This window comes from Tyto alba, unplaced genomic scaffold (assembly GCF_018691265.1).
Source record: "Tyto alba isolate M040663 unplaced genomic scaffold, T.alba_DEE_v4.0 Super-Scaffold_39, whole genome shotgun sequence".
Lineage (NCBI taxonomy): Eukaryota > Metazoa > Chordata > Aves > Strigiformes > Tytonidae > Tyto > Tyto alba.
In genome coordinates this window covers 5,531,894-5,549,829 of record NW_024881314.1, presented here as the reverse complement: position 1 = coordinate 5,549,829, position 17,936 = coordinate 5,531,894, and the positions used below count along the sequence as shown (strand labels likewise).

Sequence of the window (17,936 nt, the reverse complement as noted above, 5' to 3'; positions counted from 1 at the left end):
CGTCTGGATTGACAACTAATTTTAAAAGTTGCAGCTATGGTTACTGGAAGAAAAACACTGTATTAAAAATACAGTTACTGTAAATAAGGCTGCTATTGGCTTACACTTTTCTTAATGATAATTTTCAGTGAACAGGGTCCTCTGTGTTTATGTATATTTATAAAATACAGACACGTATATTTAAAAGCTCCCATATGCAGTGAATTGGTAGGTGATTTGCCAGGTCACGTTGGCCTCAAACTTGCACACAAATATATTTTTATACTTAATGTATTGATTTTTAAAAAATATATTGATTTAATTGATAATATTTTTATCATTGATTGGCAATGCAAAGCCATGCTCTGAGTGATAGTAGAAGTAAAATCTCTATTACTTGTGATTTGGGGGAGCAGAGTTTGAAAGAAATGGCAGACAAGTTTCTTTTCACTGATCTGTTTAACTGAGATGCCTCCTGAAGGCATTGCAATAAATGCACTACTCAATAGATGGAAGGAGGTTTGACTTTTGTGTCTTGGGGCATTTTCGTTTCATTTTTGACATAGTTCAGAATCTTCACAGGTTCTGCATATCTGTTGTATTCAGAACATGCATACATAGTGTGTTCAGAGTTTCAGTTCAGGGCAGTGGACAGTTTGCAGAGGAGGTTGCGAGAAGGAAAATAAGTATTGGGATTCCAGGATTTCTTAAAGAAATATTCCATCACCAACCTTTTTCCCTGCTACTATTTTTAAAATATTAAAACAAAGATTTTGCTTTGTATTGCTTTTTCTGGTCGTGAGAATTTTTTCTCACTTTACCTTCATCTTTCTGTAAAGATGTGATTGTTATTTTTAGGGGCAGAAATCTCTGCAGGCACTAGTTTGGTTTTTGAGACAACTCAGCATAGTAGTTTCTTGCCATGTGCTGGTGCAAGATGACTTTTCAAGTTTAGAAGTGAATTTATAAGAATGTCTCACCCAGTGTTCAGTGTCATAATTTCTTTTAATCAGACTTGTGTTTTGAAGTTCCCAGTTTTTGTCTGTGTGTGATGTGCCATGACAACCTGTATTATGCAGCAGCAGTGAAGTTGTAGTTATGGACACATGGGTAATGTCTGTGTGCAACAGCCTGTTCTCCTGGAATTTTCCCTAAGCTGTGGTTACGTGTTCCCTTCTTCCTCTGACCTATTTTTCAGACTACCCGAGACTGATGCTTTTATATACTTTATAAATGAAGATAAATATATCAATAGAGCAAAAGGTACAAACACACACCCTTGTGCTTTCTTTGTGTGTGCTCACTGGGAATAAAACTAGTATGTAAAAGCAAATCAGACCTCTGCAGTTACTGGGCTGTAGTAAACCAAATATAAGTTTTCAGGTTTTGCTGATTTGGTTTTTTTCCAAAACATGTTAGAGGGTCCTAATTTAAGGCAGAGAGAAAAGAAAATGTAGTAAGTCTTACTTAGAAGGTTATGGGAACAGTGTATCCTGATTCTAGCATCTCTACTTCTTAAAATGTGATTATTTTATACAAATCACCCTCTATAAAACATCAATTTAGTTTTGTCACATAGGGAGAGTACTTTGTTTTAGTGAACAAAAAAAATGTAAAAAAGTAAAAATGAAAACATACTGCAACAGATAGTTCAGATTTGTGCATACAGATCAAAAGAGAACACGAGATTTGCAGGTTCCTGTAACTCTGCCCAGTGACCCCTTTTTCTGAAGGGATATATTCAGAGAGCAGCTGATAGCATCTGTTGTCTGTCTCTCAGGTTTGCCATGAGCTGATTGGGAGTTAGAGGAAATGTACCTGTTTCATATGGCTTTTCCATGCCGTTTGAAATCTCACTTGGCTGTGTTTTGATAACACACCCAAGCAAGATGGGCTTGGGTACCAGAACTGGGTAGTAGATACATGAGTCATGGGTGGCATGTGCTTTCAGGATTACACGATGGTTGTTTGCAAGACCTGTTTACTGACTTGAGACCGTGTTGTCCTGGATGTTCATTAGCCAAATAAATAGAACAATGTGAGAGGAATTTACTTGGTCTGGAGTCTTGCAGATCACACTGGCAGTGGCATGAATGCATCCTGAGGACAAGTGTTGTCTTTGTTTTGAGTGGTATTCCACGTGAGGGCATATTTATGGATGCCATATGAAGCTGTTACCTAAAGCAGGGGCTCCATCTAAAAATCTACTGTTTCAGATTGGTTTATTAAAGCTGGGTATGTAATTGTCCAAGGAAAGAAAAATGGATCTTTTTCTCTCCTTCAGAACATGTTAACAACTCTCATGCATCTCTAGAGCCTTCCCTTTAAGAAAAGAAAGAAGAATTGTACTTTTTGGGGAACCTCACTATATGTGAATTGACAATGAATGAAAATATACATAGGTATACCAAAGTGTGTTATGAAGCTCCAATGCACTAGAGAATATCAGCATCTTGAAGCGAAACGTGCTTGTAAGTAAATTAAAATTAAATACATGTCTAAATGTTCTTCCTTGCAGCTTCTCTTCAGGCCCTGACCCCACTGAATGCCATCTTGGTCTATCTTTGTAAGGAAAGCAGCACCCTACAAAAAAATCAGAGAAGCATTTAAGAGGGCTGTGGATTTCATGCTTTTCAAGAATTTGAAAATCCCTGTGCAGTGTCCTGGGAGTGGGATCAAACCCTCTGTTTCTGTGTGTAGCACTTCTGCAAGGGAATATTCAAAACAGGGACAACTACTTTCAGACATCTTGCAGAGGCTGGTTTGGGAGGGAAGAAAAGTTTGATTTCCCAGTAGCTTTTAGAAATGGGGCCTCATTGAACTAAGTGCTGCCTTCACACAGGTTATAGATGGAGTAAGGTTTTCAGAATATGGATCTTACTGAGGAGTAGAATCTTAAGTCCAGTAGACATAGCGGAAAATTTTACCTGGTGGTGCCTCGTATTTGTTTGTGTATTGCTTTTGAAGGGCAGAGTGTTACTGGCACAGCAGGCATAGCATATTACGTGCACGTTATGCTAACCACATGCAGGAGTTGCAAAGTCAAGCCCTCAAAAGCCTGCAAACACTCAACCAAAGGCCACGTGTGCAGCTTCAGATAGCAAACTCTCCCTCCCTTGTCTGCTTGGAGATACAGGCTTTAATTATATTATATCCCCTTTTTTCCCTTTTCCCTTTTGAATCAGAGGTCAGACCAGCTCTGGGTTGAATCAGGGCTGTATCAGGAAGGAAGCGGTTGTCTGTAGGATCTTGGATCTTGACCTCATTTACTGCAGATGTGAGAGGACGCGAGGAACGGCAGGAGAAGAAGGGAAAATCTGGCAGGAAGGACAGAAGGATTTTTGTCTAAAGAGACTGGATTTTGCCACAAAGTTTCAGCAGAATTCTGAGCAAGTGATTTGATTATGTGAGTTTGTCACACTGCGTGTTTGCTTCCCTTTTTGTGAGGAGCCCGGTTTGATACCTTGGGTCAGTGCACAGTCCCCAACCTGCAACAGAAGTCAGCGTGAGTTGATTTGAAATGCAGACAATGCCTGTAACGTTAGCAAACGTGAGAGGCTGGCTGTGTACTTTTGATTTAAAATGTCTGTACTTCTGTCCTTCACCTGCAAAGAGGAAGTGCTGGCCCTTCTTTCATGGGAGTTTTGTGGGGAAAAAAATTGTTTCTGTAAGGCACGCAGATGGAGTAGTCATCAATGCTGGAGGGAACTCCTGAAAAGTTGCTGATTGTGTCTCTACAGGAAGTTGGAATAATTTGTGGCAAATAATGTATGGGTCCATTTGGGTAAATCAAAATGGGTGAAACAAGTAACTCCTGAATGAGGAAAGAATCTGGAAAAAGTATGTGATTGAAACTTTGAAGATTGTTGCAACCATGACTGTGCTTCCAACCATGACCCAGCCTTAGCGTGCACACGGTCGATTTTAAGATGGCAAACAAAAGGGAAATACCATTGATCCAGGAGCTGCCCTCTCTTCCAGCGCACAGGCCACTAGCACAGTTTGGTGAAAAGTTTGCCAGAAATTTTTAACAGGTTCAAAACAAAAGTATTTTTGCTGAACCGTTTTTGGGAAACCCTAGAACCATTTTGGCAGAAACATAATTGGCATGCACAAATTCAAACAGAATGGTTGAAGTCTGGCAAAGGTCTAAGGAACTGAAGACAGCATCCTCTTAATGGGAAGTGTCAGATGATCTGAATAAGACTACCAGTCCTGCCTGTAATAATACTGTAGAGACCCAGAGCGGGAGGCACACAATGCTGAGAGGGGAAATGACAATTCTTTTATAATTAAATGCACAAGGTTTGTAAACAATGCTGATATCTTTAAAAAGTACATGTTCTAAAAACACTTCTATGTGCCAGTCTTTTAGTGTGTGTTAAAAGCAGCGAATATGTTGTAGTTGCATTGGATTAAGATCCTTCTTTCCACAGGAAGTGTTTGCAGTCACCCCATGTTCGACAGAATGAAGTTTGTGTAAGATAAGAAATAGAAGAATGTCTGTGCCAGGTTGGAGCACCGGTCAAAATACACTAATCTCTTGTTGCTTTAGAAGAAAATAAAGCTCCTTTAATAACTGCTTAAATAAATACACCCAGGGGTGAAGTGTCATCTTCACCCACACACAGAGTGGTTGGTTTTGTCCTGCCATGTGAGGGCTGGAAGATCATACAGTGTGGCTTGTCATTCCCTTTAGTGCTGTAGTATAGATAATGTTCTTATTATCCATGTAAGTGTTTTGGTTTCTGGAAGACACTAAAATACTAACAGTAAGGAAATTAGATGATGCTTATAATACTGTAACTGAGGAATTACAGTCTGATGAAACACTGTCTCTAGAGAATGCTCCTTTTACTTCACTGCCTGTGGGGATTTTTGCCTGTCTCAATTCCCGCCCACTGCCTTGTGTTCTGCATTGAGGTGACTTTTCCTAGAGGCTGAAGGGGTTAATGCAGAAATAGATGACAGATTAGTCTGGGGCAGGCTGTGATCTGGAGTAAGAGAGCTATCCCAAATAGCTGGCCAGCTGCCAAGCGGATAGATAATTTGGAAAACATATCAGCAGAGCAATGGGGTTCTCTGGAGCAGCTCTGGGTGAGGATTATCTGTCAATTTAAGTGCTCTACTACATAGTCTGACTGACATACCCAAAGTGCCTTTAGTTTATATAAGGAAAAATGAGTAGCAAACACATATTTTATCTCTGGGCTGCTAATAAATCGAAGGAGAAACTCCTCTTTTCTTTCCTTCCAATATATGTGTAAAAAATAGGGGAAAATATTTTGATTCAAACATTTCCGCTCCCTTTTCTTTTTCTTGTTGCTGTTCTCCAGACTGAGAACAGCTGAGTTGAGCTGATGAAAAGTGTGGAAGGGCTGTGAGAAGGGAGATTTTCTGAAAACCAGGCACATTTCTATGGGAGTTGAATGATTCAAAATTGAGTTGCACATAATTCACCGAGGATCTCTTGCAATACAGATAAGTAGTCTGTCAAGCAGTGGTGCAGTTGAAGAGGTTATTTCCGTCTTAACTCTCTCAGGCACAGCTGGTAGGTGGGATGTTTCAGAAGGGGGAAATTAAGAGTTGGGATACAGTGATTGAGCTCCCCACGATACCAGATCAGCATTTTGGTTTTGTAGGTGTATAAAAATGATACTGTACTTTCGAGTTGTGAATTTTAATTATTACGAGCAATTAAAAGCCACTATTTTTTTTTTAGCAGCCATTTGGGGACCTGGATGACACAAGTGAATGGCCTCAGTCCATTTCTCTTTGAACAAGGAACCACACTGAAAATACTGCCATTACGTTGGACTTCCTCACTGGCAGTCTCTGCTGGGAGGAGGAGGACTTGAAAGGGCAAGAACAGCCAATTTTCTTTCAATTCATTCTTTCTGGAAAATTTTCCACTTGCTAATATCTGCCAGAGCAACACCAAGAGCATTAGCAAAGGCAAGATGTTGGGGCAGCGCAGCCATAACCGCTGGGGTTGTCAAAACCTGCTGGTTTCTTTGCCAGGAGACACCTGGGGCTGTGTCTGTCCTGGCATACTCAGTGTTGCTTGAGTGGAGCTCTTACAAGTGGGAAAGTCTCCAGACAAAAGGCCAGTGTTGACATAGTTGTGGTCTCTTCAGGCCATGGTTGAGACACATCACTAGGGTGGTATGAGGGGAAGTTTCCATTAACCATTGTTCCCAGCTTGCATCCACCACCACCGTGGAGTTTTGCAGCTGGATTTCCAAAAGAGCTCGATGCTCAAGAGCTCTCATTTCAGCAACTTAAATAGAGGGGCTAGGTTCTTTCCAAAACACTTGGCAATTGTCAGCCCCCATTGAGAACAAAGCTAAGGGCATGAAACGGTCCAGCCACTTCACTGTTGTGAAAATTTGGCCGCTGTTGTGAGCGCAGAGCACTGAAATAATAGAGAGACTGGCAACAAAGGCATCTGGCTCCCGATGCTGAGCTTGTGAGGTGCTTTACCTTCGCCTGGCCTTGGTGGCTGCTGGTGTTGGCTTCCTTCTTGGCTGATTCCTTGTGCATCGCAGCCTCTGACTGGATCTTTCTCTGGATGTTGTGACAGCTGTGAAGCTTGCTGATGTGAGGATTAGTTGGCTGCTGGGCACATGACATTCAGATTGCTGTGCTTATTTGACCTACCTCTGATTGCGAGGAATTTAGTGCATAAAAATAACACCCTGAACAAATTTGGCAGAAGGATGCACAGCTAAAGTGCCATGCACACACAGGGAGAGGAGCTTGGAGAGCAATGTAACGTGCGGCCACATACTGTACTCCTGCAGTAAGAGCAGTGCCAAGTCCAGCACAGCCCACGCCGTCGTCTTGGGTTACGACGAGTTCCAGCCCCACATAATGGCCATGAGCCAGTAAACTAATGAAGACAGGTTCCTGGCTTGTATTATTGGCAAAACTTGATAGAATAAATAAAAAGATACCAAGTGCCAGGAGTTGCCTAACATAAAACTCTGGACAAGGAAATACTGCTTTTTCTATGTGGGGTTTTAGACACCCTTATTAACCCTGTTGTTCTCAGCTGAGTTCCTGATCACTTACAGGAGCGTGACAGAACGGGGAGTCAGCCCCTGTGGACTGAGAGGTGTGTGTGCAGTGTGCAGGTGGGAATATCTTACAGGGCAATAGTCTTCAGGCTCCTAGGTGATAATGTTTAGCTGTGTACATGATTTGTTCAGGCTTTGCATTAGTGAATAGCATTCACCTTGAATGAGCTTTTCATTGGCACCTGGGACATTTTGTCTTTGCTGAAGGGCCAGGTCTTCAGTAGTGAGAGCTCCTTAGACCAGGGGAGGTGAAACGTGTGCATGTGGGGAGCGAGGCAGGATCTGGATTGCTGTACGTTCTTCTCCCAAATCACCTCGAGGTACATCACTCTTTCCTTTATTTAGCTATTGCACTGGTAAGATGCAGCGTCTCGATTTCCCGTATTTAAAAGGAGCATTTTTGCCCTTTCCTTTTTCAGAGAGATACTGTAAAATTTCTTGAGGCCAGTGGTTACAAAGTTCAAGTAGTTGTGTAATATGACACATTATAGATAAATGATATGTAAACTGATACTGTCTATCTGGAACTTCAGCAATATTTAAATACAGGCTCCTTTGTTTAGGGCAATTAGAAAGCTGGGACAGATTTCACAATCCACTTGACTTTTAGAAACACCCTGCATGCTCACCAGAAATATTATAAAAGCTAGCATCTTGCTTCATTTTTATCTGTATTACAGAATTTGCAAGATTTGTACATGTGTATGTCTATGTATTTGTCTGCTTTAAAACGATACCTGGCTGCTCTGGCACAAGCATATGCACATCAAAGGAAGCTTTCCTGCATTTAAGCCTTTAAATAAGCCTGTTTCTGCCAGCCCATCTATCTGAAATGAGATTAGCCATCCATTTAAAGCAAGGCTCCAAGAATGCCTTGGTGCCCCGAGCCCTGGGGAATGGCTTTAAATGAGTTCCTGGCCAGGGTCTCCCCCCGCCACCGCCTTGGCAGACCCACAGCAGTTGTAAACACGCGTGCGTTCATCGCGGCTGGCCGCGGGGGGGATGTCAAACCCCGCCACGCAGACACAGCCCGGCAGGCTCTCCCCTCGCCTCCCCCTGCGATGCCGCTCCGCTGGCCCGAGCACGCGGGGCGTGGGCTGGGGAACGCGCCCCCGTCCCGTCCCACGCCGCGAGGCCGGGCGGGTGGGGGCAGAGCCGGGCCGGCAGCCGGGCAGGCCCGTGGTTTCCGATTTTATTGCCGAGGCGCAGCAGAAAACGTGAGGCTCTTGGCAGCGTCGGGCCGGGGGCAGAGGAGGAAGCGCTCAGCTGTTTGTGCGGTGTGGACAGCAGGATCCTTTCCTCTTGCTCCCTCTCCTATAGATGTATATACACTCTAATCATTGTGATCCTCCTTTTCACTTCTCCCAGGCCCTTACTAGCCTTTTCTGAAAGCTGATTTTATCAGTGCTGTTTTAAAATAGAAGTTACAAAAGACAAGCTCTTTGTTAGGAAGTCCTGATCTGTGCAATGCAATTCCCCAGTGCATTTTTCATGTAGTCCCAATATAGTTGCCACGACCATCTAGATTAAAATAAAAACTACGTTGTTAACACCGCCCTTTGTTTGGAATTAGAAATTACATTTAACATTTACCATTTTACACCTTAAATATTGCAGATGCAGGCACAAATGTGGAAATACTATGCAGTCACAGGATGTTTGTGTAGTAGTTATGAAAGCTGTTGTATCTCTAAAGTCAAAATGAATTAGCTAATAGCCAAAATTATAAAAGATTATCTGCTTCAATCAGAAGTCCTCCTTCTCAAGTCTGTGAGGCTTGTACTTCTGAGGCATGTGAAAACTTCTGAAAATTCTGCCCCTGGGGATAGTCCGTGTTTAGGCAGCTGACTTTAGGATCCTATTTTTGGAACCTTTAGTTGAGTTATTAAATTGGATTTTTAGTGGAAATGGTGCCTGAATTGGTGCTGTAGGATCTTGAAGGCTATATCTAAGATTAAAAAAGAAAAATGGGGGGGATATAATTATTTTCTCCAGATAGGCTCCTTTTTATTAGATTTTATATACCATAAGAGAGCAATGTGGCATAAATATGTGTTCTTTCATTTTTGCAGAGCAAGTTGTCATTGCAGCCTTTCGCGTTGCTACTTTCCTTCACTGTCTGTTAGAGTATCACCAGTAGGATTTCATAGAAGTGCTTCAGCACAGTTTGACAGTACATTTTCATGCGATATTATACTATACGCTGTTTGATTGTAAACTAAATGTACCCTCAAAGTACAAAATATGAAGAAATCTGTGTGTGAGGAAACTGGGAAGGATTACAGTGTGGTGGATAAGTTGGAGCTAAAAGACAGTAGTTATGATTTGTTCCCGAGGATGGGATCTTAATGAAGTGGCGCGGGTTGAAGCATTGCGCCTTCTGCCTGCAGTCTAGCGCAACTCCGTGTTGCAGTCAGTGATCTTACGTGGGCATCCAAGATTAGCAATCAGACTTAGGAACCCATTCTGAAAATAATGGCACGAGCAAGTCTGGATCTGCATTTGCACCCTATGAAACGGACAAGCTAATATTTAGCAAGAGTAGATGCCAAATTTGCGGTGCAAGCTTAAAGAATTGCCGCTTTTAGAGATTTCTAAAATCCATGTTTAGTGTCATTATTGTTATAATTTCTTCTAACATACATAGCTGAATTTATCCTTTATTTCTGTAGGTCAGATCTTGCCAGCAAACCGAAACACACCAAGTCCCATTGATCCTGAGACTATCCAAGTTCCTGTTGGCTACGAACCTGACCCTGCAGATCTTGCTCTTTCCAGTATTCCTGGCCAGGAGATGTTTGACCCTCGTAAGCGCAAATTCTCTGAAGAAGAGCTGAAACCACAGCCGATGATTAAGAAAGCTCGCAAAGTCTTCATTCCAGATGACCTGAAGGTAAATTGGAACTGGTGACAAGGTTGTTCCTACAGACTATGACAGTTACTTTCTGAGATACAGGTTTGGAGCATGAATCTGTTTTCTCATGTAAGGTAAATCTGCCCAGCTAAATATGACTTTGTTGTAGAATAAAACTGTTAATGGGTCTGAATAAGACTTGAGGGGAGGATGTCCCTGATTAGTTATGCAACAGTTGAAATTCATGAGATCAATATTCATTTCCTTTATATGACATAAACTTCCTGTGTGACCCTGGACAAGCTTACTTTGTCCTATATTTTCCACTTACGAAACACTCTGATCATGTTTCTTTTTCCTCCATTCTCTGTCTGTCTTTTCGGCACAGATTGTGAATTCTTCAAGGAAGAATCTGTCTCTTACAGGGTCCATGGAGGTCCCTGATAATGATGAAATTAAGTATATTGTGTCTTGTTTGGAAGTTGCTTTAGCTCTGTGTTTAATAATGAATGAGAACACTATAGTAAACACTTCTGATCTGGGTGAAAGAATCTGCACTAGTTGTAGGAAAACAGAACAAAATTATTCTGCTGAGAGGTGTATTTTAATACAATATTTAAAATACATTATAATACCACTACTACTACAATATCTAAAAAGCACCCTTGTCTATGTCTCTCGCTGCTTTCTGAGATGTAAAGAGGAAAGAGTATGAAGAGAGCAGGACAAATTAAGGAACTGATTCAGCTTCGCAAACAACTGTGAAAATTGACATTATTTGCAAAATTCTATTCCCAGTGTGTGATTTCCAAGAGGATCTTTCTTACCAGAGTTAGTGAGTGCAGAATTTCCTTCCAGTGTTGCTACTGCCCCCCAAGACACAGACTGAAAGTCTGTTGGAGTTGGTGGGAAACCCTGGCTGCGCATACAGAGAGACTGGGATGGCACGTGTTCACACCAGATTGATAGCATTAGGGAAAGAAGCTGATGCTATTCGCTGTTTTACTGTTGTGCAAGTTAAAAGTACACAAATCACAATTCCAGTAGTGTTCAGGGGATGCGTTGCTGTCACTTTGTTTGTAGCATCCTCAGCTTTTGTTTAGAAAGTGTTTGGAAAGGTTGATCTGCATGTTGCCATTACTTACCTGGGCAGATTTTACTGCCAGTGGTGCTTTGCGGGCACTGCAGAGTGCTGAGGTCTGCGTAAAGAGAAGTGTTTGATACAGCGGTGGCTGCATGGGTGTAAGGAAACTGGAGTTTGCTCCTTAGTGCCTTTCAGCATTTTGTGATACCTCATACGTATCCTTGTTTGCCAAAGCACACTTTTGGCAAAGATGCTGTTGGACTACTCCATGCCAGAGGTGGAAATACCAGTGTCTTGCATGCAGCAGTGGGACACATAAGTTTTCAGCCTAAGACTTGAATGTTCAGGGTCTCTCATTTCCCTGAGATATCACATCAGTTGTCCTTGACTCGTTTCAGAGCACTTGACCCAAGTGCTGCTTCTGCCCTGGCATGTGGAACGGCTGTTGAGTTCTGGGGGAGGGTAAGCAGATTAGACCAGTCAATCGTCTCTGGGTTGCATGTGATTTTGAAATGCCAGCCTTACCTCTTTCGGGTCTGGATTAAGAGATTTGCCATAGCAATTTGTTAAAATAAAGAGGGATGAAGCCTAGGTGGCACACTAATAAATTGCTTAAAGCTGATTTCTATGGTGTGGAATGAGATGGGAAATTATGACAAGATTTGGGTCATAGCTTTTTGCTGCTTGCCTATTTTTAAGCGGATTTTTGGGGGTCCCATCTAAGTACAGGTGAAGAGCAATTTAAAGATATGCTGGCTCCAAATTAATGTTGCTGCACACCTTGTTAAGCTAAACTAATAGAACGCAGTTCTAGAGTACTTCTAGCAGTTGTTTGCTCTTGTTTTGCCTTATTCAAGCAACAGGAGAAGATGCGGAGCGGCAGTATTTGGCCTGGCATGCTTCGTGCTGAAAGACAGAGCAGCGATGGGGCGGGTGGCTGCTCTGCCTCCTAGGGGATACGCTGCCGGGCTTGGTGAAACAAGAGAGGCAGACAAACAAGTGGAAGCCTGTAAAAATGGGGAGACAACTCTGGGAGGGGAAGTTTGAGCTATATGACTGACCAGGCAGTTTGAGGGTTGAATGGCTGCACCACTCTTACTCTGCAAGGGACTGAAATTCACTTTGCATGAGAGATTCTGCCCACTTTGTTTGTACTGAGTTGTTCCAAATTTCTAGAACTCAATTAAATTTCAAAGCAACATTGGAGCTGCCATTTCACGGAAAGCCACTTCATTGGAGGAGTGGAAAAATCAGGTAAAATTAAGTAATTACTTAGGTCCTTTGATGCATCAATGCAGTTAAAGTAAGCTCCTAGGGGCAAGTCTTTAGGGATAACACTTTGGGAATGTGTGAGCTTATGAAACTTCAGAGGTTAGTGGAACTATTTCTGGCAAACGCTTTTTTTTTTTTACGGTCAAAGCCTATTGTACTAATCTCTCTGCAGATGGTACCAAAGCAGCCATCGTTGTTGTGCCAAGGAATCCTCTCCCAGCGCCTTGCTGTTCTAGGGTGCAAACAGGAACGCTCTGGGGCTCTGTAGAGAAAGAGCTTTCGACAGAGAGAAAGAGCTGAATGGTAGGCGAGATGGATCACACCAACAGAGTGAACGAACCAGGTGTTGGCTGGCAAAGAGGAGGAGGAGGAGCAGAGCCATACAAGAAGTAATTAGTACTGCTCCAGCAATGGGTAGAGAGTGAGTCACCAGATGCGAAGGTGGATGTGCTAACTGGGTCAGCGTAGATGTGAGATGAATTGTACCACCGGAATATGGCTTCATTTTTCCTTGGAGGAATTCACAGTCAAGAGGATGAGGGGGTTAGCGTAAACATTTTGACAGAAACATGTGCAGGCATCTGTGCTCCCTGGATGCGCTATGCCGTGTAAATCTGTAAGGTTTGTCCCAGCAGTGCCTGGCCCTGTCGGGGCTGGCTGGGCCAGGCAAGCAAAGCGTGCGGAGTTCAGTCTTCGCCCGTCCGGAGGCTGTGGCTAAGAGCACATCCTGCCGGCTGCTCAGCTTACTGAAATCTAATATCTGCTTTGTTTCCTTCTGTGTTTAATGAGCAGGATGACAAATACTGGGCAAGGCGTAGAAAGAACAACATGGCTGCTAAGCGATCGAGGGATGCCCGCCGGCTGAAGGAGAACCAGATCGCCATCCGCGCCTCCTTCCTGGAGAAGGAGAACTCGGCTCTCCGCCAAGAGGTGGCTGACTTACGGAAAGAGCTGGGCAAATGCAAGAACGTCCTTGCAAAGTACGAAGCTCGACACGGCCCCCTGTAAATTCAAGGGGGGGAGTGGGGTTTTTTTTCTTTTTTCCTTTTTTTTTTTTTTTTTTTTTTTTTTGTTGCGGGTTGGCATTTGAATAGATGGACAATGTGTTTCCTGTTTGATAGCACCACGCCCAAACCAACCTTTCTGTCTTCAGCACTTTACCAGAAGCAGAAACAAAACTGACTTACGTTATTTTTTTTTTTGTTTGCGTATGCGTGTACCTGCGTATGTGTGCACGTGTGGTCACACGTCTGTGTATGTGTGTGTGTGTGTGTGTGTGTGCGCACGCATCTCAGCACTTCCCATTTTTATGAAGCCCTCTTCAAAGGGTGCCACATTTTTACCTGGACTGTTGAGAACCGCCATAGTAAGCTTTTTATTATATTTTTTCAGTGCTGCTTCAGAGTAGGGTTTTTATGTTATTGTAACCAGTTCCATCCTCCTGATTTACTTGGAAAGATCCCAGTATAAATTATAAAAAAAGGAAAAAAAAAAAAAAAGAAAAAAGAAAAAAAAGTAGATCTCAGTTTTTTCAAGAGTAACAAGCTATTGTTTAAGTATGTCTAATCAGAAAAGTAAACATGCTAATAAAGTGCACAAATAATAATTTAGTACTACACTGCAGAAATATTAATTTATAGATTGCTTTTGTTGTATTTTAAGTTTTGGTGATAATTGTCTTCAGATTTAAAGTGCTGTTAGACTGAGTTAGCTGTACTCATTCTAGATCCCCTCATGGCTTCTCTGTAGCTGTTAAGGTTCCCGTGTGTCCCCAGACCCCGGGTAGGTAGCAGGACTCTCCCTAGACCGCAGGGTGTGTATTTTGCACTGTCTGTACCTGAAGCAATAATCCTATTGTACGCTAGCGCGCATGCTGCCCGGATGTTCCTAGTGGACGTAGGATGGTTTCCCTACCCAACAGGAGTTTTAATGTCTTTAACAAAAAGTTAAAAAGTAAAAGACACATTAATGTGAGCATGCTAATTGTGTCCCTGCCAGAGGGAGCGCATGTATACGAAGCAGGATAATTAGTTGAAATGAGAACAAAAATAATGGTATCAAATCAGATCTGATGTCAAAATCAGAGGGGCTTTTCCGTTTTCAGTTAGTTATGCATTTCTTCAAGTTCCCTTTTGTGATTAAAAATTAAATAAATACCTAAATTCAGTTGTTTTTTCCCATGTTTTGTAATATATTTTCTGTGGATTATATCTTGCTGTTTTAAAAATCACTTTTATTCAGTTAGAAGTTGTCACTGGTTTGCAAAGCCCATTTTTCCTAGTGATTGTTGTTTTGAGTGTGACATGAACTGATGGTTCTGAACTTTATTGTTTTAAACTCTCTCTTTGCTTTTGAACACGTATGTTCTAATATAAAGTGGACTTCTGAAAAATGAATGTAAGAGACACTGGTGTATTTCAGAAGGGGATGGTGTTGTCATATACTGTGGTTAATCCAATCAATCTAAGTGTTTACTATAGACCAAAAGGATAGATATTATAAAATGTATAAAGTTTATACAGAATAATTATAGTATGTTCGTTTTGTACAGTATTTTTCAAGTACAAATACTGACAATGTATTTTGAAAGACATATATATAGCAAAAAGAAAAAGCTATTCCATGTTTAAAATATATAGCAAAGATATATATTCTCCATTATTGTACAGAAAGGAAATGCTTAGGGGTTTGTTGGTTGCTGTTTGTTTTTTTAAATCCTTAATATTTTAAGCCTACCACTGGCACACCGGCGTGTTCTGTGCTTTAAATTAAATTTTTATGGAAGTAATATGGCTTTCTAGGATGTTCCATATTACTGAAAAAGAGAGACTTTATTATTTTCCATCAGAAACACATAAAGAAACTCTTTAATAGGGACAAAGCACAACGTGGTTTTTAGTAAACTATTGATTGGACAATACAATATTTTGTAAAGGCAGAAAAATAATATATAACACAAAAAAAAAAACAACTCGTAATTTTTAATCTGCTGCTAGAATCTGGTTCCAGCTGAAATTTTTTTTATAAGTAGTTCTGTTCATTTATACAGTTGTACGTACTGCAAACGGTTACTAACATGTGAGGAAAATATGGTGCTACATGTCTTGCTCACAGTTTTCTAAGTGTTTTGACATTATTTTAAAATAAAAAGGTTGTTCATTCCATTAGATCACTGTTCATGCTTCAGGAGATTGTTACAAAATTCTCAACATTTTGTGCAGCATTTAAAATACCCTTGCATCAATGGCATTTTTCCAGTATTTTTCCTCAAATATACTCAACTGGTCAGTGTCCCTTGATGTGCAGTACTTGCCTGTGGACCATTTATTCGTCAAATTGAATTTCTGCGTGCTGCAGTAAAGTGTGGTAAGTTCTTTCCTAAAGGTCAGTATAAACCATCGGACGCATGGGTAGAGAAATGCGCCTGACAGTGTTTGGCACAAGTCAGTGTATAGCCACTATGAAATAAACTTTCTTTTTTTTCATTTTTCATTTGGAAAACACGTGGCCACGGCAGGGCTCAGGCAGGCTCAGCCAGGCGCTGCAGTGGATACCCTCTTGGCAGCAGCCCAGCGACTGGCACCAGTGTAGAGTCGCCCTCGGGCTGGTCGGGTGGGGGGGCGCTGGCCCAGCAGGAGCCCTGGGGTGAGACCCGTGGGTGCTGCACCTCCTAGAGCTGTCCTGGCTTGCCTTGAGACCACAAAACTCTCTTTAAAATGGAAAAGACAGCTTGGAAAGCAATTACTTTGTTGTTTGGGGGGCAGGGCAGGGTGGGAGGTGGTGGTTTTTATAGGCTGGATGTCAGATTTATGAGTCATGGCCACAGAGGAGCCGAGAGGTGCCCAACAGCCCCAGAGCTGGAGGGTGCTGGGCTGGCGGGCAGGCAGGTGCCGGCGGCTTCTCCTGCCCAAGGCTGAGGCACTCGCCCCTTGCTGTGGGAGTGAGGTACCCTGGCTCCTCTGAAAAGCCCGCGCTTAAAAAGAGAGCGAAGGGGAAAAAAAAAAAGGGGCAAAATATGTGGGCTAAAACTTGAAAAAAACCCCAGGCTCTCTAACCAGGCTGTCTCTCCAAAATGACAATAACTAAAGAAATTACAGTTTTGCTCATTTTCAGTTCCCAAGGACAGCTTAGCTGGGCTCGTCACACCTCTGATGGCTTTGTTGCTCATGAAGGAGCTTGTAGGTATATGAAATTGTAATTTTATAAAACTAGAAATATATATATTTGCAGAATAATTCATAGCGTGTCTAAATAATTCACTGACCTCTATGAAACCATAAGCATTGGTAAAGTGCTTGTCTTCTTTTGTTTGTTGTTTTATGCTGAAACTTAGAAGTGAATTCTTTCTTTTTAAAAAAGAATGCCCTCTCAAAAGAAATTGAATTTGAGACGTATATGTGAATATGAGCACCTTGGGGCTCTCCGTGGGAAAGCCCGTAGCAGAGGAAGCAGCGGGGGAATTATTTTTTTCCTTTTGAATGGTGCTGAAGTCACTAAACCTAGCACCATGGAAATAAAGTTCTGACTTGAATCCACAAAAGCAAGAAATTCAAAATGAAAGGAAGGTGCCTGAGCAGGGCTTCGTGCTTGACTTGCTCCATTGTGCCTACACGGCCCAGCAGAAACGCGCCCTGTAACTGCGAGCGTGAGTGGGTTGGGGTCAGCAGTGCCTGAAGGACCCTGAGCATTTGAATATCTTGCCTCTGTGGGTTTGTAATAACCCCAATTATTGCTTTAAAACTATTTTTGCATGTAATTTACAATAGAGCTGTGCAGTTTATTTTTATTTTGACTTTTTTTATGTGAAGAAAAAAAAAATGTATTAAAACTTACAAGTGATCAACCATTGTATTTCTGGCAACACCACAAGACAGCATCTGTTTAAATACAAGTTTAACAAATAAGATCAAATTAACTGTATGACATGAAATGGATTGCATCCTGTATGCTGTTTAGCCCAAATCTTTTTTTTTTTTTTTTTGTCTGTTATTCTTAATGTTTAATAAACTTTTAAATTTTTCTTCTCTGACATGTGTGCTTGCTTTGGTGTATCAGAGCATGGGCGAGGTCTTTGGGGAAGGACAGGGGTTAGATTTGTATTTTTCTCCCCACTAGTGCTGGGCTGTGCGTGGCCGTGGTGTCCAGCACAGGGCCCCAGGTAACTGGGGGTGTGAATGGGCCCTGGCCCCTCAGCCCTCTGCGCCCCCCCCCCAGCTGCTGCTGGACCCCAGAGCAAGTTGAGCACCTCCACCCACCACCTGTGGGTGGGTGGTTGGCAGAGTGGAGCTTGGAGCGGTATTCACTGTGTAAAAAGTTTTTAGGTAATTCGAGCGAGCGGTAAGTATTGACATGCTAGTTTGGAAGAGATTACAGCAGCGAGGTAGAGAGAGTGGGTGAGAGATTGGGAGAGAACAGAAGAGAGTAAGAACAGTGAGACACACAGACACTCGTGGTGTGAGAAAGAAGTTTTAGCAGTATAGGTTTAAGAATTTTATATTTGTATATATAAACTAGATTTCATTGGTAGAAGATGCCTGGATTTTATAAGATAGATATTATGTATTACACACAATATATATTTGTATAATTGGCTGTGCTCAGCAGTGTCGTGTGCCCCCATGACTGCAGGAAAGGAAAAAAAAGATAAATTCCTGGGGCTGTGCCCCAT

General features: G+C 42.1%; 1 protein-coding gene across 2 annotated transcripts in view; it reads left to right on the top strand.

Moving 5' to 3' along the window:
* HLF (HLF transcription factor, PAR bZIP family member) overlaps positions 1 to 17,297 on the top strand; it is a 36,867-nt gene extending 19,570 nt beyond the window's left edge. The window contains exons 3-4 of one of the 2 annotated variants that reach the window (XM_033002452.2): positions 9,731 to 9,951; positions 13,058 to 17,297. In XM_033002452.2, coding sequence (XP_032858343.2) covers positions 9,731 to 9,951; positions 13,058 to 13,276 — 440 coding nt within the window. In that variant the 3' untranslated portion in view covers positions 13,277 to 17,297. The remainder of the gene's footprint in view (positions 1 to 9,730; positions 9,952 to 13,057) is intronic. The other variant, XM_033002453.2, reaches the window with a different exon arrangement.
* Positions 17,298 to 17,936: the final 639 nt, after the last annotated feature.